This window comes from Vigna umbellata, chromosome 2 (genome assembly GCF_029865625.1).
Source record: "Vigna umbellata cultivar VRB3 chromosome 2, Vumbellata_1.0, whole genome shotgun sequence".
In the NCBI taxonomy this organism is placed as follows: domain Eukaryota; kingdom Viridiplantae; phylum Streptophyta; class Magnoliopsida; order Fabales; family Fabaceae; genus Vigna; species Vigna umbellata.
This window is the reverse complement of record NC_142166.1, coordinates 37,818,585-37,846,420: the sequence shown is the minus strand read 5'-3', so window position 1 is coordinate 37,846,420 and position 27,836 is coordinate 37,818,585. Positions and strand designations below refer to the sequence as shown.

Here is a 27,836-nt window from a genome sequence, read left to right as displayed (position 1 = left end):
CCTATACCGAACGCTCGTTCTTTCCGTAATTTTCCAACTAACAGAAATAGCGTTCGTCCTAACTTTCATAGCGTTCGTCCGTATTCAGTAAATTCGCGTACCGCGTTCGGTCATTTACTGGCAGTCGGTCATTCTAACTAAATTATACTCAGTACATTTAGTACTCGTCTTTTGTATCTTCATTCAGTTGAATTGACTCTGAAATCTTGGCAAGTGAATTATTCTAAGTATAAGTTGAATTGTTCTAGAGTCAGTTCATTTAACTGATTCAAATTTGTAATAACGTTTGTCATGTAAAATGTGTCAGCTTTATCCCTTCGGAAAAGAAGATCTTTAGGTCTCGCTTTTGACGTTCGTCCTCGTTATGAAGAGGATTGAACGCTCGTCATTTTATGTAAGTGGAACAAAGAATGAAAATGTTATTAAGAGGAAGTATCATGATGTGCGAACAGTATAAGAACTGAAATTATGATTGTGGATTTTGAACGAGCATTACAGGGAGGAACGACTCTTGAATGGAATTGAAATGGTAAAGTATGAACGTGGTAAGCTTAGATGGTGGTTCATCCTGATATTCCGTGAGTGCTCGTTCTCAAGTAGAGAGGAGTATGTCATGTGTGGGAATGGCAGGCGGTCTTAGTCCATAACTGTAACTTGGACAGAACGGACTAACCTCAGGTGGCGACTGATGAGTATTCCAGTTATTCCACCTGTGCGCACGGACGCCTTAGCTACACAGGATTCATACAGTCCGGACAGTCAGTCTAGTACCAGGAATTTGATTGAGTTAATGGATGAATTGAATGTATGTGTTGTGAATTATTTGATGTATTGATATGCATGAAATGTATGTTTTACTTGAATTAAATTCAATAAGCTTACCCTTTCGTCTTTCCATTGTGTTGTCTATATCTGTACGTCCGTCCTGTCAATGCAATGATCATCCGTGTGGATGTGAGCAGAAGGAGATGCTTCTTTGGAGGAAACACTTGAAGAAGGATTCATTGCTGAAGAGAATCTTGTAGAGGTTGAAGTGAAGGCCGAACAGTAGGACGTTCGGTGAGCTGTTAGTATAGTTAGGTTAGCGGGCCGTTTTAGAACGAGCGCCCTTTTGCTATAGTTGTATAGTTGGACGTTCGGTATTTATTTTGTACACCGTTCGTCCTTATTACTTAATGAACGCTCGTAAGTTTACTTGTGTATATGTAAGGCCGTTCGACCACTTGCGAACTCTGCCTCTTTTATTGTAAGACTGTTTTGTCATATTAATACATGTGAATATTCTATTATATAGTTGTTGACTGTATAATTTTGGGATGTTACAGAAAAACACTCTAAAATAATTACAAAATTTTGATAGTAAAAAATAGTTTAGGATTTAATATAAGAATGCAATTATTAATAAATGTTTGTCAATCATCTGCTTTAAGCTTTCAACTTTGTCCACTGGTACTTACAAAAGTATTCGATTTGGTGGAAGATGCGAGAATCTCATTTAATGACATGGAGCATTTTTATTTTTTATTTTTTATTTTTTATTTTATTTTTATTATTTTTGTGTGGAGGAAACAGAAAACGTGAAAGGGAGAAAGGTCGGAAAAAGAAAGGAAAAGAGATCTGACAGAAAAAGTAAAGATAAATGGTAAAAAGAAAAGGTATGTCACCTTAAAACAGTTGTTGGCATCAATGTACAGTGTTTGCTTTTCATTTACAATGTTTGCCTTAGTTGTATTTGATTTAACAACCACTATAAAATCTGTAACATCTGACACTTTTAATCAGTGCTTTTTATCTTATAACACTCTAAAAGATTGGATTTAAAAAAATTCCACCATATGGAAATTAATGCATCAAAAACTATAAAGTTGAGAATATAAAGGTCAAAATTTTGTTTTCATTTTATTCTCTTACTCCATAGTTATTATTTCAGATTTGTTAAAATAGTACTGTTAAGAAACTTTTCAAGTTTGAAATTTATGTCCGAGGTTTTCAATTCAAAAACATATCTAACATTTTCAATTCTTTTTTATCACATCATTACAGAAATGGTCACATTCGATATATTTTCAATTTAGAATTTAGAAATTCATCATAACTTTATTTTTATTGTGTTTGCTCCTAAAGATATATTTAAAATACTAAATGTTTTTAAAAAATCAAGCTGTTTGGATTAAAAAAATATAGAAAACTAAAAAAAAACTCATCAATATAAGTGAATAATATATTGAACTTAATAAATTAAAAAAAACTGTTTTAATTAATAAAATTAGATATTTATCATTTTATTCTTGTGATTAAAATCAATTTAAAATAAAATAAAATTAGTTTAATTAAATTATTATTAATAATATTATTACAAACATATATAATAATAGTATTACTATTATTAAAGAAATAATTATTATTGTCTTTATTATTATTATCTTGATTATTGTTATTATTTATATTATTATTATTATTATTTTATTATTATTACTATTAAAGATGTCTCATAAGGTTAAAAGTATATATTTAAACTAACATTTATCTCAAATGAAAGTATTTAGTGTACAACACCTCACACCTAATATTAAGCTATTTAGTTAGTGTTTGCTGGCTTAAGTAAAACATCTTATATTTTTTTATTTTCCAAATTCTTCTTACTATTTATAACTTTGCTTTCATTTAATTTTCTTATTCATTATTTTCCTATTTCATCATTTATCATGTGCACTACTTTCTCTGCCTTACCTCTTTTTCTATTCGTATCTCAGTCATATTTCCACCTCAGAGCAAAATATTCATAACATCCATGAAACACACGAATACTTGATTTCAATTGGATTCTTATGAATCTAACCATATATTAGCAAGTCATTATATGACAAAACCCATAGCTCATTTGAAATAGTCAACAAAGTAAGGAACTTAACATTGCCGAAACTTTATAATCCGGCGTTCAAAACCTAACTAGATATTTATATTTTAACATAATTTTTAAATTTAAAATTTAAATTAATGTATTTACTTAACAAACGTCTCTTGAAATTATTTGACCAAAAAGTCCGTTAAAAGTTTTATCAACGCATGTTTTATCATTTCACGGTAGAATATAATAATATTATATATGCTTGAATTAGTCAACCTGTTATTTGTACTTAATTTGACTTTTAGATATAATTAAATAGTAAAACATAATTACGAAGAATATGTCCGATATGTTAACATGGTTAGTTGATTTAATAACACGTTAAAAAATGTGAACTTTAAGCATAATTTCATCTTATAAAATTGATTTATAAAATGAGTTTTGTATCCATTTATATATTATAAATTGATCTTATTTTTAGTTAATGTAGAACTTTTAACACATCTCTCACGTCAAGGTATATACATCTTAAGTATGGTACTAGAATGTATTATAAATTGATCTTATCTCTATTTGATATATGACATCCAACATCTCCTATCATAACGGGATATATTAATGGGTGGTCTGATAGCGAGTGAAATAATATATTCAACTAACAACAAATATCCCTATATGGGTAACACAATAGGCTGAACAAACAATTTTTTTTGCTAGGATAAGCTTTAATGCATGACTCTAATATCATGTCATATATTATAAATTGGTCTTATTTATAGTTGATATAAGACTTTCTATACACCTCCCTCACGTTGTGGTCTATGCATATCGAGAGTAAGACTATATATTACTGAGTAGTTTAATAGGGGCCAATAGTGAAAGAAATAATATGTCAAATAAATAACAAATATTTCAATATCGAGTGATACAATAAGTTGAACTAACCAAAAATCTCGATATGATAAATTTCAATCTCTCAAAACTAATTTAAAATATGATATTTGTATCCACTTATATATTATAAATTGGTTTTATTTCTAGTTAATGTGATAACATATTAATAACCTAAAGTCTAAGAACTTTTTATATTAAAAAAATTAATTAAATTCATTTGTTTGTACTCTGAACTAGTATGACATTTTAAGGTTATATCAAATGCAAAATAACCTAAATTGAATTAGGTAAGTCTTTCTTAATTTATGGTGTTTTAAATGTTTCATGAATATAAATACTTTTAATTAAGTTTTTGTTAAAATATTTTTATACTTAAAATGATTTTTATTATTATTTCAATATACTACAATTGTTGTTTTATTGTTAATGGTATGACATAATCATTGTTTTTATATTTTCTGTTTTAACTTTTAACTCATCCATTAATTTTTTATAATTTGTTATCAACTCAAGCATTATGTTTTCCAAAAATAAGTTGATCAACAAATTGAAAAATTAAAAAATAATGAACAAACTAATCAATACGTTAGAAAAATATAATACTCCCATCATCGTTCCATTAAGAAAATTGTTAAATATAAACTTAATTAAAAATAATAATTTTTTTAAAACTTAATTAAGTTTAAAATTTTCAATCATTTAAATTAATGAGTTGGAAAAAACTCTTTATCGTATATAAATTTTTTGCTTAAATGTTAATTTGAGTTTATTTAATTTAGTCATAATATATATATATATATATATATATATATATATATATATATATATATATATATATATATATATATTTCAATTTGTTTTCCGTTTCTATAACTTTTTTTAATTTAATATATCTTTCTATCATCGTTTAAATAATTATAACAATATTTGTCTCATGTTAATTTGTGTTTTTTTTTAATTTAGAAAAAAATATCTAAGTATCAAGTCAATAAATATTATGTCATATGTCAAGGATCAATGTTTTATATTTAATTTGATTCTTATATAGGTTATTTTTATTCAATTTAATCCTTTTTTCTTAAATTAAGCAATTTTCATTAATTTTTGTTTAATTTGATTGCTTTCATTAACACTTTTTAAATAATTAAGAAAAAAAATTGTTACATTTCTAATTTATTAACCTTTTAAAATTTAAAATCAATGGTGTTAATAGTCATTGTTAAAATCAATGAACCAAACATGATTTACTGTTTGTTAATTATTTAAACAACATTAGAAAAACGATGAAAATGAACAAAGTTAACTAAAATTGCTCAATTTCTTTTTAAATGAGATTGAATTAAACAAAATACGGAATATAAAAAATAAATTGAATATAAAACTTTAACATGGACATTCAATTAACACATGAATATTTTTTAATTAAAAATTAAACAATTAAAAAAATAGAACAAAAAAATCCAAAAATTAAAGGTCACAAATATGATTCATTGTCCGTTAATTATTTAACGACATTAATAAAAAAATAAATTAAATATAATTGAAAAAGATTGGGATAATTTTTTTATTAAAACTAAATTAAATAAACTTTAAAAAAATAGAAATCAAATTAATATTTAACTCTAAATTTTGTATGTATTTACTTGGAAAATGTATTTATTTATTTGAGAACAAATGAAGAATTATTTCATATAATTCATCACAAAAATATCATGTTATATATAAATAAAATCGAACAATTCACTGAGATATCCATGTAAAATTGATTTGATTTACGAAAAGATTTCTTACCACATGATTTTAGCACAATACTTTGCTGTCATACATAATTTATTGCCTTTGCTGCTGTGGCACTCATATTCAACGTTTCATGCTCATTCTATCTTTCTCAAAAGTCTACGTGATGTCATTCTAAATCTTGTTTTCAAATTTTGACCCAATTGAGATTTTTGTTTCATATTTTTCTTAAGTAAAAAAAAATGTCCAATATAAAATAGTTAAACCTTTTGTTTATGTCACTCCAAAGGTTTAATTAACTTTGATCATCTAAAATATATAGTATAACAAGAGTTACAATAACATATAACACCATTCTAGAGTATTAGACGTGGTAGAATGTTTTAAATATGGAATTTCATTATTTAAGAATCTTTATCTCTCTAAAACATCTTTCTTCAAATTTCCTTTGCCTTATCTCAAGAAATTCTAACTCCCTATTCATCTATCGGAATATCAGAGACCGTCTTAGCACAAGTGCAGTAAAAAGAAACGACAACAGTTATTTTCGCCTATAGGCAGCGGTTTTGCAACCGAGGTATATACAGGCAAGGTAAAAAGGGGTAAACTTTTTGCCTCGATTCTGAACCAAGACAAAAAGGGTATGATTTTGCCTTGGTTCTTAGGTAATCAAAGCAATAAAGTTTTTTCCTTTTTTTTATTTTGTTTTTCGCTTCGATTCCTTTTTTTTGTAATCCAAGATTTCCCAATTTTAGAAACTCAATTTGACAGAACCCCAAGGTTACAATTTTTGAATGGCAATAATGTTTTCCTTATACACACTGCCACCTCTACCACAAAATAGGTAAACCCTCTACTCTCGCCCTCTGCCATCTCGCACTCTGCCCTCTCGCCCTCTCGCCTCTCGCCTCTCGCCTCTCGCCTCTCGCCTCTCGCCTCTCGCCTCTCGCCTCTCGCCTCTCGCCTCTCGCCTCTCGCCTCTCGCCTCTCGCCTCTCGCCTCTCGCCTCTCGCCTCTCGCCTCTCGCCTCTCGCCTCTCGCCTCTCGCCTCTCGCCTCTCGCCTCTCGCCCTCTCGCCTCTCGCCTCTCGCCCTCTCGCCCTCTGGCTTCTCGCTTCTCGCCTCTCGCCCTCTGCCCTCTCGCCCTCTGCCCTCTCGCCTCTCGCCTCTCGCCTATCGCCCTCTCGCCCTCTCGCCTCTCGCCCTCTGCCCTCTCGCCTCTCGCCCTCTGCCCTCTCGCCCTCTGCCTTCTCGCCCTCTCGCCTCCAACATCAGGGCACGCCGCAAGCCGCCGTTCAACCCTTGTCGCAAGCCGCGTTCATCCCTTGACGCAAGCTGCCGTTCAACCACGCCGTCGGCCGCTGCCGTTCCACGGTGCTCGAGAGAGGGATCTCCTCATTGCAAGCCTTTCATCGTCACGGTAAGCCTTCTCACTCACAGATCTATCCTTCATCTCCATTTCTTCTATCCTCCTTTAGGGTTTCTTCTCCTTTTCACCATTTCCCTTCGATTCCATCGATTAAGGGCGGCGACGGCGGCAGTGGATGGAGGTTTGCGAGCAGTGGCGAGGCTGTTGTTGTTGTTGGGGTCGAGGAGGACGAGGCGTTTGTAGAGGCATGCGGGACAGAAGCCGTTTGCAGAGGTGGAGGGATGGCGGGCCTGCGGTGGTTGGGGATTGGAGGAGCAAATTTTTTCCTGTTTCATCTTTGAGTTTCTTCTGTTGTTGTAATATTGCTTCTGAGTATGTAATTTTGTTGCTTTTGTAGAGAGAAATTGTCTTGTAATATTGCTGTTTCATCTGAGTATGTAACATTGTTGTTTCATCTGAGTATGTAATTTGCTGATTCACATCTGAATCTGAGTATGTAATTTGCTGTTTCATAATTTGCTGTTTCATAATTTGCTGTTTCATAATTTGTTGTTTCATAATTTGATGTTTCATAATTTGATGTTTCATCTCTGGCTTTCTGTTTCATTTTTAACAGTTTTTAGGTTTGGGGTTGTGGAGTTTGAACTGAAAAAAAAATCCTACTACCTCGGTTTAGGTTCTGACCGAGGCCGTAGAATCAGAAAACTAACACGGTACTGCCTCGGTTATTCAACAACCGAGGCATAAATTCCATCTTTTTTAACCCGGTTCACAACCGAAGCATAAAACTTACCCTTTTTTACCTCGTTGGTATATACTTCGGTTGTAGAACCGGTGCCTATAACCAAAAGCGACCGGTGTCATATCCTCTTAATGCACTAGTGTAAATTATTAAAGTTTACAAATTAAATTATATGGATATGACATTTTATAAACTAAATCAATATAAACTTAAGGATTTTATATTTTTTTTTTTGCGTAAAAAAACTTGATCTTGAAGGTTAACTGCGAGAGATATAAGGATTCAAAAAATACTCATAGAAACACTTATTAATATCTATTAATAAATTTATACATTAACAACGTAATTTAAACTTAACTTTTTTCAAATTATGAACTATATTCTTATTAACTAGATCCGTCTTTATTGTTCTCAACCTCTATTTGTATTGTATTATATAGTTAAATGCATTTTTGGTTTGACTAACATTTACTTTTGGTTTTCCTAACCTAAAGTATAGCTTTTTTGTCCATTTTCTTTAAATTAATCAATTTTCACTTTTTGAACTAATTTTTGTGGATTCAAACGATTATGTGACTAATGAAATAAAGCGTGCATCATGTGTTATCTACAGGTATATGATTGAATTAATCATTTCATTCGATTATCAGAATATTATAATTAAAAGTATATATTTATATGACAATTTTTTATGAATTTAGAAGGAGCAAAGTTTCTGACATTAAGTTCTGTAAACAAGAACCATAAACATAAGATAAGGGATAATTATTTATAGAGAAACAGAAAAAGAAATCAAAGGACAAAAAAGGTGTTTTTGTGATAAGTGAATAAGGAGTAGGTTTCAACCACACGTAAATTATTAAAATTTAATAATTGTATCACTGATTAAAAAAGTATATAATTTTTGCCATATAATATTAATAATTTAATTATCATCCGTGCATAGATATGCAGAAGTAGGTAGAGGTTGTTTGTCCTTGATTTCTTTTCTCTTTTTCTCTTTATAAATAATATATCCCTCATCTTTATGTTTATGGTTCGCGTTTACAGAACTTAATATCACAAACTTTGCTCTTTCTAAATTTATAAAAATTTGAGCCATATAAATATATACTTTTAGTTATAATATTCTGATAATCGAATCAATGATTAATTCAACCATATACCTGTAGATAACACATGATGCATGCTTTATTTCATTAATCACATAATCATTTGAATCATTTTAACACTCTTTGAACTATAGCAATGTTACATATTTACTCCTTTTTCCATTTTCATACAAGTGATAAATGTCATATATATGCTAGTATTTCTAAACTGGGATAAAATATTAATATCATGTTAAAGTTATTGAAGTTATTTCAGCTATTAAATTTTTATGGGCTAATCTGTAGACGTGTATAACTTGCTGTGATTTTTCTTTTGTCAGGTTTTTTTAATTGTTCCCAATTCTCTTTAAAGAGAGATAGAAAAATGTATAGATTTATTATGAAGATTATGTTATTTAACATCCCATTTAATATTATGAGCTATTATTTTATAATTCTGAAAAAAAAATGTAATAGATAGATAATGATTATACAAAATATTAATATATTTATGTAATATAATAACTATACTAACATAATACGTGTATAAGGTCATAAATAAGTTAAACAAGTTTTTTAAAAGATAAATAACTACTAAGAAAATTATGTAACTAAATTTTAAAGATCACTCGAGAACATTCTCTTGTCTCCACTAAAGACATGTCGGTACTTATCTCATCTTATGCTCACACCAAATAATGATCGCTACAAAAGATAAACATCATAAACAAAAAAAAAGACATAATAAGCTAGTGTTAAAAAGAAAATATCATAAAATAACTTAAAATATCATATATTAGTTCATCAATCATAACATTCTATAACTCAAATAAAAATATAAACAAATTATTCTAGACATAATTTATTCGGATAGATGTTTTGACACAGTTTCATTATAGATGTGCACCCGTAGTAGTATTTTTACTTTGTAGAGTCATAAACATGGGTTATCACCCTATCACTCATGAAGTTAAGCTTTCACTCCTAAGAGTAAAAGTCTAAGGTAAATATCTCTTGTCATTCTCTCTCTCATCTCATTCATCTCTGTATGAGTTGAATGACTAGTAATATATGTAGATATCTATTTTATGAACTTTCATATGTCAAAGGCACACTAAACAACACCACAACCAAACCCTCCTTGGATTGGTTCTAATCATCCTCAAATACACATCACAAACTAATCATTATATTACATAAAGAAATTTAAATAATATAACTAAAAGCAAAATTGAAAAGAGATGTTAGACTATGTTAATCTCACATAGCAAGGGTATCTATTCACTCAACGAGTATTATTTAAAGTATTCTCACTTAGTAACCAGATAACTCTTCTAACTATAGAGTCACTAGATGCACAAGCTTAAAAGATCACAAAATTCGTCTAGCGAGAATGGTCTCACTCAACCACTGTCAAGTTAGTGAGTTTTCTTATTTTAGTCTTGTTCAACGAGAGTTTTCTTGCCCAACAACAACTAAGTCAATAGCTCTCTGACTCTATGCACAACAAGTCTGCATAATTTTACAAAACACGAATTCTGTAAATTTATGACTCACCAACTTTTGAGATTCATCCTAACACGAATCATGTATGCTAATGCAACCATTTCTCACATCATACACAATTTCAACACACAATTTACTTCAAATACAATCTCAGTCATTGAACATAGCAGAGTTTAAATCATATAATCTTTAAAGACAATTTCCATAATCTCAACTCAGTAGATCAAATTGCATCAGACAATGAAATTTCACAATTCAACTATCATACAAGCCTACAATCAGTAATTAAACCTTGCCCATTAATTAAAATCAAAGTAACTAGCTTCCTTTACCTGTTACATGACCAAACTGCTCTAAGAGTTCTAAACCAAATCCATCAATACTGAAAACTCTATATGCTTCTACGAACAATGGAAACATGATAGGTCACACCATCAAGACCACTGATTAGCAAACACATGCAAGAAAAAAAACACTCACATGCACAAAAATGTTTAGACAAAGAAAAAAGTAGTAATCAACTTACTTTTTTGAGGAAACTAATTGGTTGAAGTAGAAGACCTTGCCTTAAGGATCAATTAGACGATATATGATGTTCAAACATATGAATAAGAGGTCAGAATTTCTAGAAAGAGAGTAAGGAGTTCTTAGAGAAAGAGTTTTAGAGATGATGTATTTTTAGATAACAAAACTCGTTATTAGAAAATTTACGTTAAACTTTTAATAATAGAATAACTCATAAAGAAAATCTTTTATTGATAAATTTACTCATTTTTATATTATAAATATAATTTGAATTCAAATGATTTAATTTCTTTCATTTTATTATTAACTTAGTTTTTTTTATAATAAGTATCATCTCAATTCATTTTGGGTTATATAATTATTTTACAAAGAAGTTTGTTTTATATTTTTTAAACATAAATTTGGTTTGATCTTTCTATATTTTTGTTCTTTTTTATTTTAATGTATGATTCATGTAATAAGAGATTATACATAAACTCTTTTACCAGTCTAACTTAAATACCAAAATTCATAATTACATAAAAGATAAATGTCAATATAATGAATATTGTGGTTGTAAAAAGTTTTTCTATTTTTAAATAATCTCGCATCTAAGCAAATGATAGAAGATGTTGGGGAGATTCTCTTACTGAGTCGGTGATCGGAGGCCAAGCAGAATTTCCCGAAGTTTGCTTGCCACTATCTGATCGATTTGTTATTCATAGTTCAAACACTTTGCTATCAATCAACTCACTTCCGCAACTGTTAGATCTTAAAAAAAACTGATATATGTCAGATAATTTGACTCAATAGCAAAACCAAAATTTTATTTCCATAACATTTCTTACCATACTATATTTTCACATTAATACTTTTCATCACATCAAACTTATCATATCTTTTCTTTTATCTTGTTACTGTATTTGTTAAATAATGTGACATTTTATTACTGAAATTGACAACAAAAACAGACAAATCCACATAAGTTTAAAGTTGTCCGGACTAATAACAACTAAAAAGATGATAATATTTAAATTATATATTCATATAAATTTTTATTAATAATAAAAATTATTTTAAATATTAAAAATTTCTAATTTATAAAATAATTTTTAAATTAGTTAATATAATGATTAATTATTTTTATTTTTAAATTTGGATATTATTTAATAATTTTTTTAGTGATCAACCAAACTTGTAAACAATAGAAAAAAAAACAATAAAAATTACCACAAAAACCTTGATCAATTCTAATTATCAAATTGATAACATAGTTGCACGTTCTTTCCATAATTCAAGGCATATTCAACTATGTACAAACGTTGAAATTAAGGATCTTTTTCATCACTCATTAAGTTATCCCTTAGTTACACAATTATTTACATAATATCAATGCTCATGAAATAAGCATAGTACTTAAAACATAAAATAACTTACACAAAAATAAATTATAGTCTAAATTAAAACTTTAGAACTAATGGAAACGTTTTTTTATTGTATTATAAGAAAAGAAGATGAAATAAACTATATTGTTAAAAATTGCAGTGAATCAAAAATTAGTTTGTTTGAATTGATTTGAACTGAAAAATAGTTCAGACAAATTGAACTAAACTATTTTTTATTCTATCAAATTATACTGCACTAAATTACACTAAATTTTAATATGAATTGAACTAAATTGTTATGTACCTTAACCGGTTTAGAACTACATTAGTTTTGAATTGAATTGTACTATTTTTAAACCGAACTGCATTATTTTTGAATCAAACTACACTATTTTTGAACTGAATTACAATATTTTTGAATTAAAAACTTATAAAAGTAGTATTTACCCACTTCATTCATAATATAGGTTTTCTCATAAGCAACAAAATTAAAAAGTAGAAAGGAGTTCGGTCGAACAAAGGTTGAGACTGATCAAGTCGGGCAAAATGTCGAAACAGGTTTGGACCAAAATTCGATCAAATTCGATCAGGATGAGCATAGTCGAAACTTAATCGAGCCACCCCCACCTTAAATAGATTGAATTAGGCTAGGAAGGCAACAAAAGAAACTCAGTGCAGTCGGTCTGGACCAACATTCGACAGAGTCAGCTTGGTTAAAAATCAAACAAATTCGGATGGAACGTCTTGATTGAAACTCGCTAGATTCAGCTGACCGAAAATCACTCAAATTTGGCCGAGTTGGCCCCGACTGAAAATCAACCGAATCCAGTTGGGACGACCATGATTGAAACTTAGTCAAGTTAGTCCTGATCAAAACTGATTGAATTTGATCGAGTCGATACTGGTTGAACATTAAGAAATTCAATCAGAGTGACCACAAATGGTCAAGATAGTCCCAGTCGAAAATCGATCGAATTTAGTCGAGTAAGCTCTAACAAAAAAGTAGTCAAATTTGACCAAATCAAACACAATAGAAACTCAATTAAGTCAGTCCATTTCAGTTAATTTTATCTACCCATAATTATAACATCTCAAAAAATTACAATACATAATTTTGTGAACAATATAATATAATTATATTAGTTATAAAACATCACTAATTTGTGTATTTTTCTTTCATGCCTAAGGTACTATTATAAAAATCTACTTTTGTGCGAAATTTGTTTAAAAAATCTTGTACATAATGACTCGTGAATGAATTAATTTTAATATCTTTTGAAGATATTATATATATATATATATATATATATATATATATATATATATATATATTAATTTTAATATCTTTTGAAGATATTATATATATATATATATATACTTATAAGGTTATCTTATGATTAATGCTCTTTACAAAGCATGCACAAAAAACATAATTACTTCCAATTTTTAATTAATTATTTATATAATAATCAACCTTAACATTAACTATACAATAAACATAATTAAAAATTAACTATAAATCATATTAAGCTATAACTTTTAAAACTAATGAAATATATATATATATATATATATATATATATATATATATATATATATATATATATATATATATATATATATGTATGTATATGTGTGTGGTGTATATGTATGTATATTAAATAAATGGAGTTAACTATCATTCTTAATTTTGTTTGTACGTTAGTACAGAGTAAGTATTTGTTGTGTTTCTTTTATCTATTTTATTGATAAATTTATGTACTATTTTCCTATTTTTAATTTCAGAAATATATAAAAAAGTATTAAAAGTAGGTGAAGATATAAGAGCTTAATTGTTGAACTGTGAACCGCAAGTTTAAATGTGGAATGTCAGGAATCATATGTCTAATATGTGGCATTTTATAAAAATAAAATTATAAACTTCATTAACAAATAATTAAAAAAATCATTAATATTTGTACCAGCAGGACCGGACGCCGTACGGAAAGACATCCGCGATCAGTTAACGGACCGGCCGCCCATGTCATCCTCCTTATTGTCGAGAAGGTATGACAGGGCGGACGCCCATGTACCAATAGGATAGGACCGGACGCCAAAACATCCGCGAGCGGTTAACACAATGCCGCCCGCCAAAGGTCATGACCGTCCAGGCGTACAAACTAACGTTATGTACCGACCGGTACTCAGCAATCATGAACCGAACCTCCACCGGGGTCGAGGACCAAGACCGAACGTCCACCCGGGTCGAACACCAAGACAGAACGTCCACTTGGGTCGAGCACCAGGACCGAACGTCCAAGTGAACGCTGCTCGGCCGCACATGGACCGAGCGACCCTCCAAGCTCAGTCATGAACCGAACGTCCGCCCAAGTGAGCAAACAGGACCGAGCGTCCAGTGCTTGGTTAACTACACGGTTAAATACTAATGACCCATTAAGGCGCGACTAGACCGTTATCAGGCCCACTAAAGGTAAAAGGGTCGTTATCAGGCCCACTAAAGGTAAAAGCCCATTACAATCAGTATAAATAAAGGTTCCAGGTATGAGTTCTTGACGAACTTTCCTTACGATGCAATGCATACATGCATCACAGATTGCTCTGTCATATTACTGACTTGAGCGTCGGAGTGCCTTTGGCAGGTACCCGACCACCCGTCTTGAAGTAGGAGGACCACCACCGGGAGCGCAGAGGGAGAAAACTGTCCGACCTCCAACCAGAAGCGTGGAGTAGCGTCAAGCTGTCGCCATACCGTCCGCCACCCGCACGACCCGACCTTCTCCAGTCCTGGGGATTCAGCAGCGACCGTCCGGTTGTCATCTGCTTACAGTGCATTCGGCGCCCGAACCGCCCGATCTGCATCAGCTAGTGAGAAAGCGTCCGCCCGGTCCATGACAGCTTCACCGTTCGCCCGCCCGCCTTTACCATTCGTGATCGCCCGCCCGGTCTTCGACAAGCAAGTTTGTGTTTTAACATGATCTCACGGAAAATGTCGAAACAATACTATTTTAAACTTTTACAATCACAATTAAAAATAAGTTTTTTTTTTTCTAGCAAAAGATATAATATTCGGGAAGGAATGGAGGTAATACAAGTTTTATAAAAGCTTGAAAATTTCTCCTCGAATATATCATCCGACATGCTTCAGTGTTCCAAATTCAATGATTTATAAATACTTAGTCAAAATATATACATTAGTCCCAGCTGTATATAACAAATTCTCCAAGTTGCGGTATACGCGATTACAGTATTTAATGTGTCAAATACTAGTGGAGATTATTAAATGTCGTTCAAAAGTCTAAATTGACTTCAAACTATATTATATATTTATATTTTTGTGTTCGAAAAACACAAACGAGTACATTGTATATTGTTATTAGTATTTGTCAATTTTGCTTTCGTTTTGGGATTTACTTTAGGAATTTTGATAAATACGACTCTATCGGTTTAATTAAAAAAAAAGCATATTTGTCCATTCCAAATCTTTCATATAATGTCTTTTCCTTTATTATTTATGCACCGAAAGATATGGAAGATTAAATGGCAACCGCTACGTCTTATAACAAGACAAATACTATCATCCTTTCTTTTCGGACATGTATATTAGTAAAATATGGCATTCTGCTTATTATACGTAACATAACGAGTTCATAATTTAGTAGTTTAGGTCACTTCATTATAAGTTATTTTTATTAAAATGTAAACATTTCATATAAATTACATTAATATGAAACATATATATATATACACACACACACATTTATTTAATTATCACAACATGCTAAAAAACATTCACAAATTCATTATTTTCATGTCTAAAAACTAAGGAATTACAATATCTTTCAAAAAAAAAAACTTGTAATGAGCAAATCCTATTGAAGATTAACGGGTAACTCATTTCAAGCCTATTATCACACATTAATACCTTAATGTATTTAGGATGGTTCACAGTAAAATTTATTAGAGAAACTTTTTCAACTTTTCATCATATTAAAATATATGTGATTTAATAAAAAAAACAACAAATTGATCAATAAATTAAAGACGATAAAATAAATGTGGTGACCATATCATTTTGTTAATAACACAATCAAACAACTCAAACAAAAAAGAAGAAATCTTTAAAACATGAATAAGAAAATATTTAATAGAAATTTAATTAAAAATATTCGAATTTATAATATATTTAAAACTTAATTAAACTTACATGTAATTATTAAATTTTATTAGAGTAGTTTGTTGTTAAAATATATTTTTAGAGAGGACAGTAAACAAAAAACTATTTTATTATGAAAGTATTAAGACTAATTCAAAACTTTCAGTCATTCAATATTTAAATTATATTTTCTATTTTTGAAAGGACTAAACTGACAACGTTTTCCCTCTTTAAAAGTCAAATTGATGATTTATCCTTAATTATTTTTATCCATACACCTTGGATTGTCGATAAACAGAAAAATGGGTGACAAAGCAAGGATTATTAAATTTTTAAAATACTCCAACTAGCTTCAAACAATACTACAACTAAGCTTTTCCATCCGTATAAAAGGAAAAGAAAGGGCCATTGATTTGCTCATTCCATCTTCTTGCTTCTATTTTTAATACTACACTCACTCCAACAAAACATCTACCATATATATTATACATACGTAACATCAACACAGAAAAAAACAAAAAGTTCCATATACACAACCTCTCTTATCAACACTCTCATATTTGTCATACATACATATAAGTAGGGAAAAAGGAGGACATCTAGATATGTTGAACCCTTATTTTATGCCTCACACCTTTTTCCTAAAATAGTATAACTTTATTTAGTGTCTAACTTTCAATTACACGGTTATAGTATTTGTTTTGTTTCAATGAGAAGAATTTAAAATATTGAGAAATTAGTGAATATTAAGGCACTTGACATTTTTTTAATACGTGTAAAGTTAGAATTTTTATATGTATACGAGAAAGGAGTAAATGTGGAAAATTTCTCCTCCTTTGGACCACTTGACATAGGCCCATAGGAGCATGTATGTTAGTATAAACTTGTAACTTTGAGGGTTCTTCCTATACTATATCAGATTTTTTCCTCTACCACCTCATTTTACAAATATTCTTGACAGAAAATTTAAACACGTTGGTTAAAAAAAATTTATTGCTTCATCTACTCTTTTAATCAAACAAACATGCAAATCAACATCAAATGCATTAATCAAACGAAGAGAAGAGCAAACCAACCAAGCAGCAAGCACACTCTTCCTCGACAAACAAACCAAACACCTCAATTAATGAAAGCAACAAAAATGGAAATGGAAGAAAAGAGAAAACAAGAATAATAGAGGAGGAGAGGAAGAAAGCAAAAAGGAAGAAAGAAAGAGAAAAATAAGATTTGTGGAGAGTGAGGTGCGATAGGACGAGTAAAAGGGGAAAGAGGAGTTAGGGTTTAAATTAAAGTAAAAAGTTAAATGATAAAAGTAAAAAAAAAATTTACCTATGGATATTTTTGGGAAAAACAAAATCTGTGGAGGTGCAGACAAAATCTGAGATGGTGTAAGGAGAAACCTCTGTAATTTTTACATTTCTCATTACCTTTGTTTGTTTAGCTATTATATTTAATGAGGTGTAGGAAGAAATTTAATGGAGCTGGAGGGAGAAAGAAACGACCAATTCCTTCAGGTGAAAAGTAGACCAAAGCCCAAAATTCAAAGCCCAAAATTTCCCTTTCGTCACCGTCTTCACCATCTCTAACTAAACTAAACCCTGTCTGAACCCTATCCAATCCCAAACCCTATCTCTCGCTGTCTAACATGGCTCTCTCCAAAGCCTCCTTCTTGACGCACCTCAGAGCCGTGGCGAACCCTCGCCGGCGCCCTCCCCTCTGCGTCTCCATCCGTCTGCTCTCATTCTCCTCCCCGGAGGAAGCCGCGGCAGAGCGCCGCCGCCGAAAGCGACAGCTCCGTATGGAACCCCCGCTCTCAGCCCTGAACCGCACGCAAACCGCGCCAAAACCCCAACAACAAACCCCGTACTACCTTAACCCTAACAACCCGAAGCTACCCGAACACGTGTCCGCACTCACCGGCAACCGTCTCAACCTTCACAACCGCATTCTCGCCCTCGTCCGCGAAAATGACCTCGACGAAGCCGCGCTCTACACTCGCCACTCCATCTACTCCAACTGCCGCCCCACCATTTTCACTATCAACGCCGTCCTCACCGCCCTCCTCCGCCAATCCCGCTATGCCGACCTCCTCTCCCTCCACCGCTTCATCACCCAGGCCGGCGTCGTGCCCAACATCATCACCCATAACCTCATCTTCCAGACCTACCTGGATTGCCGCAAACCCGATACCGCTCTCGAACACTACAAGCAGTTCCTCAATGACGCCCCCATGAACCCTTCCCCAACGACTTACCGTGTTCTCATCAAAGGCTTGGTCGATAACAACAAGCTTGAACGCGCCATGGAAATTAAAAGCGAAATGGATTCTAGAGGGTTTGCGCCCGACCCTCTTGTTTACCACTACTTGATGTTGGGTCACGCAAGGGTTTCTGATGGTGATGGCATTTTAGGGCTTTATGAGGAGCTGAGAGGGAGGTTGGGGGGAGTTGTGGATGACGGTGTTGTTTTCGGGTGTTTGATGAAAGGTTATTTTATTAAGGGGATGGAGAAGGAGGCAATTGATTGTTATGAGGAGGCTTTGGGGAAGAAGATGAGTGCTGTTGGGTATAATTCAGTGCTTGATGCACTCTCTAAGAATGGGAGGTTTGATGAGGCGTTGAGGCTTTTTGATAGGATGATGAAGGAGCACGAGCCTCCTAAAAAGTTGAGTGTTAATTTGGGCAGCTTTAATGTGATTGTGGATGGGTATTGTGGTGAAGGGAGGTTCAAGGAGGCGATGGAGGTCTTTAGGAAGATGGGGGAGTATAGGTGTAGCCCGGATACTTTGTCGTTTAATAACTTGATTGAGAGGTTGTGTGATGATGGGAGGGTTGTCGAGGCTGAGGAGATTTATGGGGAAATGGAGGGGAAGGGGGTGAGTCCTGATGAGTTTACTTATGGGTTGTTGATGGATGCTTGTTTCAGAGAGAATAGGGCAGATGATGCGGCCGGATACTTTAGGAAAATGGTGGACTCGGGGTTGAGGCCTAATCTGTCTGTATACAATAGGTTGGTTGATGGGTTGGTTAAGGTGGGGAAGATTGATGAAGCCAAGGGTTTCTTTGAGTTAATGGTGAAGAAGCTCAAGATGGATGTTGCTGGCTATCAGTTCATGTTGAAGGTGCTGAGTGACGCGGGCAGGTTGGATGAGATGCTTCAGATTGTTGATACGTTACTGGATGACAATGGGGTTGATTTTGATGAGGAGTTCCAAGAGTTTGTTAAGGTGGAGTTGAGAAAAGAAGGGAGAGAAGAGGAGTTGACCAAGCTGATGGAAGAGAAAGAAAGGCTGAAAGCTGAAGCTAAGGCTAAGGAAGCCGAAGCAGCCGAAGCTGCAAAAAGAAGTGCAAGGGCTGCAGTAGCTTCCTTACTTCCATCCAAGTTGTTTGGAAACAAGGAAACGGATTCAGAATCTAAATCAGAGGGTGATATTCAAGCTCTCAATAAAGAGAGCTCTGATGGTACTGCTCCTGAGGCAGAGTTGGCAGAGAGAACGACTGAAACTGAGGGTGATAAAGCAACTGAACATGAAACAGCTTGATGTTCCAATTTCTTGGTGCTTCATGTGGAGGTATAACAATAACCTAATGAATGCTTAGATGAGGAGGTATTGTTTCTGTGTCTGCCAATATAGTTTTGAATCATCAATTTATGTTACCAACGTTTTGAGTCATACTACCTGTAATTAAATTTGTTGGAAAGGATTACGCAATCTATGGTTTTCCCATTTTTACAGTGCCGTACTATTGGGGTGTTGGTCTAAAACCTTCTTCTAAGTTGAAACCCCGCAACAAGATCGGCCATTGTTTTAATTTTGTAAAATGGAATAATGATTCTCTAGGAATTATGATGGATTTTCTTAAATTGCAAGTGAAGTAATATTGACATTGGGTAGATGACAGGTAAGAACTTCGAAGCAAGATGAAGCAACTTATTTTCTATTGTACACCGTAACCGCAGTGAGTTGGGAACATTATGGTGCGTAAAAAGCGTAGTTCTTTTCACTGCTCTGCAATGAGCTCCTTGGTTCAAGCAGTGTCCACCTTCCAAACATAGTCTAATTTTGAACAAATGAAGTTGAAACACATCTACCAATTCAGTTTGGGTTGGATTGGGATAGTTTTAGTAGTTATTGTAGCGATCCTTTATTGTTTGTTGTTAGATTTGATTATATGTAAAAAGTGTATGAGAAAGTCGTTTTATGAAAATATATTTTGTTTAGATTATCCTACATAACAAATTTTTTATGCTGATATTATAAAAAAGGGGCATTCAATTATTTTCGATGGTTAATTCTGCATATACATTGATCAATTGATAGGGTTGGGAGATAACGTGGAAAATGCAGCTAATTCGTGAAAGGACTATACAATTGAATTTTGAAGGAATCGAAAATAGTTGTTCGATTTAAACCCAAGAAAAACCACCCATCTGGAAAGTGTATACCAAAAGAGGGGTGTAGTAACTGATACGGGCATTGTTTAACTAGAATGGGAAATAAAAACTATTAGCAGTGGAGGAGAAAGTTAGTAGTAGTTATGTATTATTGGCAAGGAAAAAACGTATTTCGTATTTTTCGGTAAACTTGATCTTTGTACTGTATTTTAAAATTGATGAATTAGTTTTCTAATATTAAAAATGTGTGAATGTAGTTTTCTCCAACAATATCCTCAACTGTAATAAAAAAAAACTTTTACAATATTAATTTAAGATTTGGAAAAAAAATAAAATGGTATATTTTAAAAATTAGAAGATTAATTCATCAGTTTAAATATACAAATTTCAAAATCAAATTTATTCGACTAAAGGTATACTTTTTCTTAAGGGTGATATTTGATGTAATTTTTTCAAGGGTTCCATGTCTGATTATTATAAAAGTTGGATCAAACAACTTTTTGGTAAGAATTTTTTAAATGCTATTTTTGATGAAGAAAATTACAAAGATTACAAAAATTAATTTTAAGATATCTTAACTTCTATTTTATTTTTCTCTTTTCAAAACATTCAACATCACATGAGAGAATACATTGCGACTTAAAAATAAAAAGAAACTTTAAAGTTTAATAAAACATAAATTACAAAATAAAATTAGGCTTTTAGCTATAAGAGTCTTCTGATAAAAATGTCTTATATTTAACACTTTTTTAAAGCTATAATTGAATAATTGAAGAATTTACTTTCATGCAGTTTGAACAGTAACCAACCCGATATATATTATCACCGTAAAAATGACAAAACTCTCCAATCTACATCCTAAACAAAAACCTAATGAAAAAACCCATTAAGCCAGTATTAGCCTTGGCTTGACTCAGATGTTCAGAGCAAGAGTTAATTCAAATTCCAATCAAACAAATTTCAGAGGAAGAAAATCTGGTTCATTACACAGTTTATAAAAACTGGACATTTCAGAGCCACTTCGATGGTATAAATATATAGCCCAAATGAGTGAAGAAACAGAACTGATAGAAATGCCCTTCAAATAACATGTCAACTACAGAGATTTGGCATGCACACACCAGCATCAGAATTCTGTTGCTCCTTCCATATTCTTCCTGTAACTCTGAGTTTCAGCTCCTTTCTGTCCCCACCAGAGAAAAATAGAGCCATATTTCTTTGAATGATGAGCCCATCGTGGCTATCCCTCACTTTACGGTGGCTATCTCGAACACTCCGTGGCGTACCCTCCCAGATGAGTTTTCTACCATTGGCCCCAACCTCTAGGCTATAGCTATAATTCCGAGCCTCATTCTCATCACCCATAAAACGAAGAAATGCCATGTAAACAGGTGCCATGCCAAGCTGGAAAGCTTCAAAATGAAGGCAGAAATATTGGCCAAAACAATGAAACACCTACCAAACAAAATGAGTTTTTCAAACAAAACAATCAGACGAAATTATTAGTGTAAGTTAAACTCAGACAAGATTTCAGTTGCAGCTACATGATGAATTAAAATAAAAAGTTGTCATCAGCCATCATTCTTCAATATGGGGAAAAAAATATTAATAGGATGGAACACACAAATTTCAGTCATATAAATTACATGATGTAATTGGCAACAATTATTACGAGCATTTAATATAAAAAAATTAGCCACAACATCAGTTCCCTTGGCTCTTTCCAAATCAGAAACTGAATCCCTACAAACAATTTTTGAACTGCAAATATATAATGAATGGGGAAAACAATCTCCCCCACTCCACCCTCTTCCAATATTTCAAAAATGAAAGAACAATCAGAAAAAGGATGTAATAGATACACTTACTGTGAGCATCCAGGTTGCATTCTCCACTTCACGTGGATTTGACTTCACATAACGATGGTTGAATGTGCATCCTGTGTGCATGTCCACTTTATGATCATCCCTTAAATGAGCAACAAGGAAGGGAATATCTCCCACGACAGAACACTCTGATCCAGCATAAGGGCAACTATATGGTCTATAATTGCATACTGTCTCATGCTTAAGCTTGCTGTAGTATGGAAAGATTTCTGAACATCCAAGGGAGTAGTACTTGCAAGGTAGCTCAAGTGATTCAGCCACCTTTTCCAGTGCCAGACACCTAATATCTCCAAGCTCTTGTCTACAAGTGGGACATCGGTTGTGCACCCTTGTTTTACAAGTGGAACAGAGTGTGTGGCCATTGTGACACTGCAAAAGTAAATTAATCTTTTACATATTTATCCTTTTAAGGCATATATACAATACACTCTTTTGCAGCTTCAATAATGACAAAATCAACTTTCAACTTGAATGAAAAAATGAAAACAAGAATTGTAGAATCAGAGATTGGATTAAGTTTCAAATATGGGAAGAAACTCTAGCTTCACTTTTTATGCCTGAAGTTACGTAAACATACAAAAAACATTGACTATTGGGCCCCTAAGGACCAAGAAATGTGAAGAATAAACCTCATTATCTACTAGTAACTATTTCATATTCCAAGACAAGTTGTATCCACCAAATTAAAAGATAATCTCATATTTGGAGAGAAGAGACAAACCAGAGGTTGTTTGGATCAATTGAAAGATAATAGAAATGAGTGGACAGTAAAATAATTTTATTTACTATTATTCATTATTTTTAATACTTTTCATTATTTATTATTACTATTATAGAAAAAACAGACAAAAAAACACCCATATTTGATTATGGGTATTCCTCTGTGGGTTGGTCTGGTTTAATCAAAGTCAACTGATTCTCATGGAATACGAGGTGAGTTTTAACCGAGCTGATCACTTAGTCTGTAGGTACCTCTCCTATCCTCTTCTTTACAAGGTCTAGTTTCTACTTCCTTCAAACGGGGCCAAGTCTTTAGTTTAAGTTAGGTCATTGCAGGCTCATAATCCTTTATGTATACAAATTCAAAATACCTGCTGTTATACTAATATAATCAATTTATGTTACATCTTCCCTTACTAGCCACAAGTCAATCAGGATTTCTCTTAGTTTCTTCTAAAATCTCATCTCTTCAATCCAGAAATCAAGAACCGTAGGGACCACATAATATGCCTTCTACTTTCCTAGGTAATTTACCTGTTCCAAACCACCAAAACCACACCATTTCTACGCCTCTCCATTCGCAGTAGAACTCCCTAGTAACACTTTAAAAAGGGGTGACACATCTGTATTTATTTAATACCAATGATTACTTCAGAATTTGAGCTTAACTTTGGTTGTAGTTGAAGAAAGGTTCATTAGGTATGAGAACATTAGGTAGATTTTCAATCTAAAGTTTTTAGTTGCATATCTATTTTGGGAAGGCATTGCTTTCCTAACCTGTATATTTCAGTTCATTGATATTTAAAGGGCATACATAGGTATGCAACAAGATTGGAGATCTTTATTGAGTTTATGGTATGCTCTTCTGGTCTATGTTCTATTTAGCTGTTTTTTCCATTTCTAGTAATATTCTATCTACCCTATGAAATTCCTGATAAAATCTTCTGAGTTTTACAGTCAGATATAATCACATAAAGACACTGAATCAACCACTTTCAACATTATCAACAAATTTCAACAAAGGCAACGCTTCTATCCATTATACTAGCATACATGTGTTTTGCATTCTGAGCACAACGCCATTGTGCAACCCCGAAATATATTCAACTTGAAACATTTTTCACAGGATATAGGCATTAAACGAAGGCTCGTTACATATTGGGTCTTGCTCTCACTAGAAACAAACGATAATGCTTTAAAGATCATAACTCCTTTTTAACTAACTCATAAAAAGTCAAATACATGGTTCAATGCTTGGAAGCAAAATATGTAAACTATCCTAAAATCAACCTTCCCTCAAATACAACAGTATGCATACAAATGGAAACAATGAAAACTAATTTGTAATTTTGTTTGCACTAAGCCGAAACAGGAAGTGTTAAACATCATAATGAAGCTCTCCATAGCCATATACGTACAACCAAAAAAAGATTAATATTTGACAACACAACAAATCCCTCTACATGACACCATATTACCAAGAATTGCAAGTAATGTCACAATTCAACAATCATCACTGAAGACTCATCAAAACCAGTCAAAAGCCTATCTTAATTGTCCTCATCCTCTCATAAGATCCACCAATCGAATTCACCAAGAAAGCCAAACACGAGATTAGAAAAATTGGAGAAAGAACATACCTGGTGGATTGGAGGGTACATTGAATTAGTACACACAGGACATTCCAGCAACTCATGGACGCTGGTTGCCGGAGCAAGGGCGGTGGACCCCACAGAATTAACGTTATTGGTGCCTCCATTGCGAGGCTTTGTGGAAGAAAACTCAGAGTGATGATGATTGGTGTGGATCTCATCCTCATCCATGCCATCCGAGGATGACACACACTCAACGCTTTCCAAGTCCATCAACTCAGAAAAACCCCTTTCCCCCACTGAAGGTAAAAAGATGAAAAGAGAAACACCCAGTTATCAAAATAAAAAATTTCACGGAACCAATTACCTGGGTATTCCCCGTTCTCAATCTTCTTCCTTCAATTCTCTGTGTTCTTCTTTCCCAAAAGAAGAACAAGAAAATGAACAAGAAAAAGAGAATAGGAGAAGGAAGACGGTGATGGACGTGGATCGGTGAATAAAGAGGATTGCTATAAAACCAAAGTTCATTCTGGTGACCAACGGGTTCTTTTCTTCGTTGTCTCTCTCTTTCTCTCTCTACCGTCCTGTGAAGAGAGAGAAAGGGGACGAGGACCGTTAATTTCAGAAATTAGATAGTACATGCGTTCATCCAACGGTAACTAAATTTCTTCTATTTCCTTTACTAAAATAACAATATCAATTTCACGTAATATATTTGTTATTAGTTATTTTGTTAGGTCACATGTTTGTTTTAAGGAAAAAAAAAAACATAACTGGCTCCCCTTTTACTTCACATTTTTTGAATTTCAATTTCTACTCAATAACGTGTTCATTTATTTAAATTTTATACCAATTATTGCAAATTCGAAGTGAAAACTTGGAATGCAATGGAAGAACTGAATTGGGTTATCCACTTGATATTTTTCTTCACCCAAACTTCACTCAAAAACACAATAACAATTTCCATTGAAAAGAAAGAGAAAAAAAAGGTTATTTGATTCGAACTTTTTTTTAATATTAGAAGCAATGATCATAATGTTGGTGGTGTACTCGATTATTTGTGAATTTCTTCTAAAATAAGTATACCGTACGTGCCTAAAAATAAAAGAAGGCTAAGAAAGAACAAAAGGAAATGAAAATATTGTGGTGAAGTTACATTACACCTAATGAAGTTATTTTACAAAGCATTTAACAGTTAAAATTGAAGTTTGAGAAATCTTATTCGTGTGGATGCAAAGCCATAATCAGAGGGTGAAGATCCAATAGAAAGAGGTTGACAGAACGAAAATGAAGTGGATTTAACTCACCCACTTTTTTAGAGCTGTTTTTATAATATCATTAAGTAACATGGTGAGAGATGGAGACTTTGGCACGAATGATGAAGCTTATAGGGTTTCACAACTTCAATTGGAGGCACGTGGTGGCTTCTCTTGCTTTCGTGTTATATTATTATGTACTATCATTCATTCATATTGCGATAGCAAATAATACCAAATCATAATTCTAATAAATATTCTTCACTCATAAAGCTGACAATTTCAAAGTAATGGGCATCATTAAACAATGAAAATAGTAGCCAGAAAATAATGAAAGAGTCAATTATTTCAGAGGAAATATATTCAATTTGTCCTTTTTTTTATTTTAGAATTTGGTTTCGATGTTGGTTTCAAAGTTTTAAATAAATCTTTGTCTTAATCAAATTTCAATATTTAAAAAATTGATTTAATTAGAACTTTTTTTAATGGAACTGAGAGTAAATAAGGACTTACTTAAGTTAATTTTTAAAAAATTGAAACTTGATAGAAATAAAAATGTAAACGAGGATCCACTTAAAATATTTCAACCACGAAACCAACGGTTTTAGTGAGATTTTGAAAATCTTAATATTGGTTTTAGTACTTTTGAAGACAAGGTAATCTTATGAATATATTTTTGAAATTAAGATTCCGTTTGAAACTTTATTGTGCTTTCAAGGACACAAAATTGATGATGAAAACTTCAAATGAACTAATACTCGTATTGAACATTATCACAAAAAATCTATATGATATATGATTGTTTTTCGTGTAGTAGATCTGTTGGGATTTAAATTATCTGAGTAGACCACTAATTTTTTTATTTACCTCAATATACTTAACTACTTTGTAGATAGAAACTAGGTTACCTAGAACACGAAATTAGATGATAATTCATACAGAAATTTATGCATTTGTCTTGTTGAAGTTTGGCTTTTTAGGAATTGAATTCTAAGTAGATATATATATGTTTTTTGAAAATAAATTTTAAAACATGGAATACAGCATATAAAACGAATGAAAATACAATTTAAATTTTAAATAACTTAATTAATTAATTAAATTTCAAATCAATTAAATAACGAGATATAAATAAAAAATGTATATGTAAGAATAAAATTTAAAAGATAATTGAAATTAGAGAGATTACATTTTTTTGTTTTGTTTGAGCAAATAAATTAATTTATAAATTAAGTAATAGCTTTAAATTTTGTTCTAACAGATTTTTTTTTTAAGATAACATATTTTGAAATGAATTTCATCATTTTATTATATTTAAATGTAAAGAGAAATTTAAAATAAATTTTAGAAATGATTAATAATATTGATGAAATCGATTTATTGTAAAAACTTAAATATTTGTAATTTTAGTGATTTGAAAATACTTAGAACTCATGTTAATATTAAATGGTTTTAATATAAATAGTTTTATTACAAAGGAGTTTCGTTATTTTAAAATATAATTTCTCTAGAAATTACTTCTCTAAAGGTCTTTAACTTCTCTTTAGAAACCAAAACCGTAGGATTGATTCTTGCGACAAGCTATTTAATTTGTACCGATCAACTTCTTCATTTGAGTAAGTTGAGTTTCAACATTTTTCCTTTGTCTTTTCTTTTATTTGTTGCATGTGAGTATTGTTCTACTTGCATGTATCTTTTGAGTCATCAATATATGTCTCTGCTGATCAATGATCATAATGGTGTGTAATGATCGTTCTCG

The 27,836-nt window shown here is 32.0% G+C and overlaps 2 protein-coding genes across 4 annotated transcripts; one reads left to right on the top strand and one right to left on the bottom strand.

Moving 5' to 3' along the window:
• The first annotated feature begins 17,826 nt into the window (after window positions 1–17,826).
• On the top strand, window positions 17,827–20,743 carry EMB1796 (Pentatricopeptide repeat (PPR) superfamily protein). Of its 3 annotated transcripts, none has more exons than XM_047323591.2 (2): window positions 17,827–19,799; window positions 20,550–20,743. In XM_047323591.2, exon 1 carries the CDS (start codon window positions 17,874–17,876, stop codon window positions 19,767–19,769), a length of 1,896 nt encoding a protein of 631 aa, XP_047179547.1. In that variant the 5' UTR covers window positions 17,827–17,873; the 3' UTR covers window positions 19,770–19,799; window positions 20,550–20,743. The 3 variants fall into 3 exon arrangements, with proteins under 3 accessions (XP_047179547.1, XP_087962833.1, XP_087962832.1); XM_088106707.1 differs by lacking the exon at window positions 20,550–20,743 and adding an exon at window positions 20,131–20,454; XM_088106706.1 differs by lacking the exon at window positions 20,550–20,743 and adding an exon at window positions 20,124–20,454.
• Window positions 20,744–21,415: 672 nt separating this feature from the next.
• On the bottom strand, window positions 21,416–25,418 carry LOC124846353 (E3 ubiquitin-protein ligase SINAT5-like). Its single transcript, XM_088106705.1, has 3 exons — window positions 24,870–25,418; window positions 22,492–22,878; window positions 21,416–22,078 (listed from the first exon to the last, which is right to left on the bottom strand). Exons 1-3 carry the CDS (start codon window positions 25,092–25,094, stop codon window positions 21,716–21,718), a joined length of 975 nt encoding a protein of 324 aa, XP_087962831.1. The 5' UTR covers window positions 25,095–25,418; the 3' UTR covers window positions 21,416–21,715.
• Between the last annotated feature and the right edge of the window lie 2,418 nt (window positions 25,419–27,836).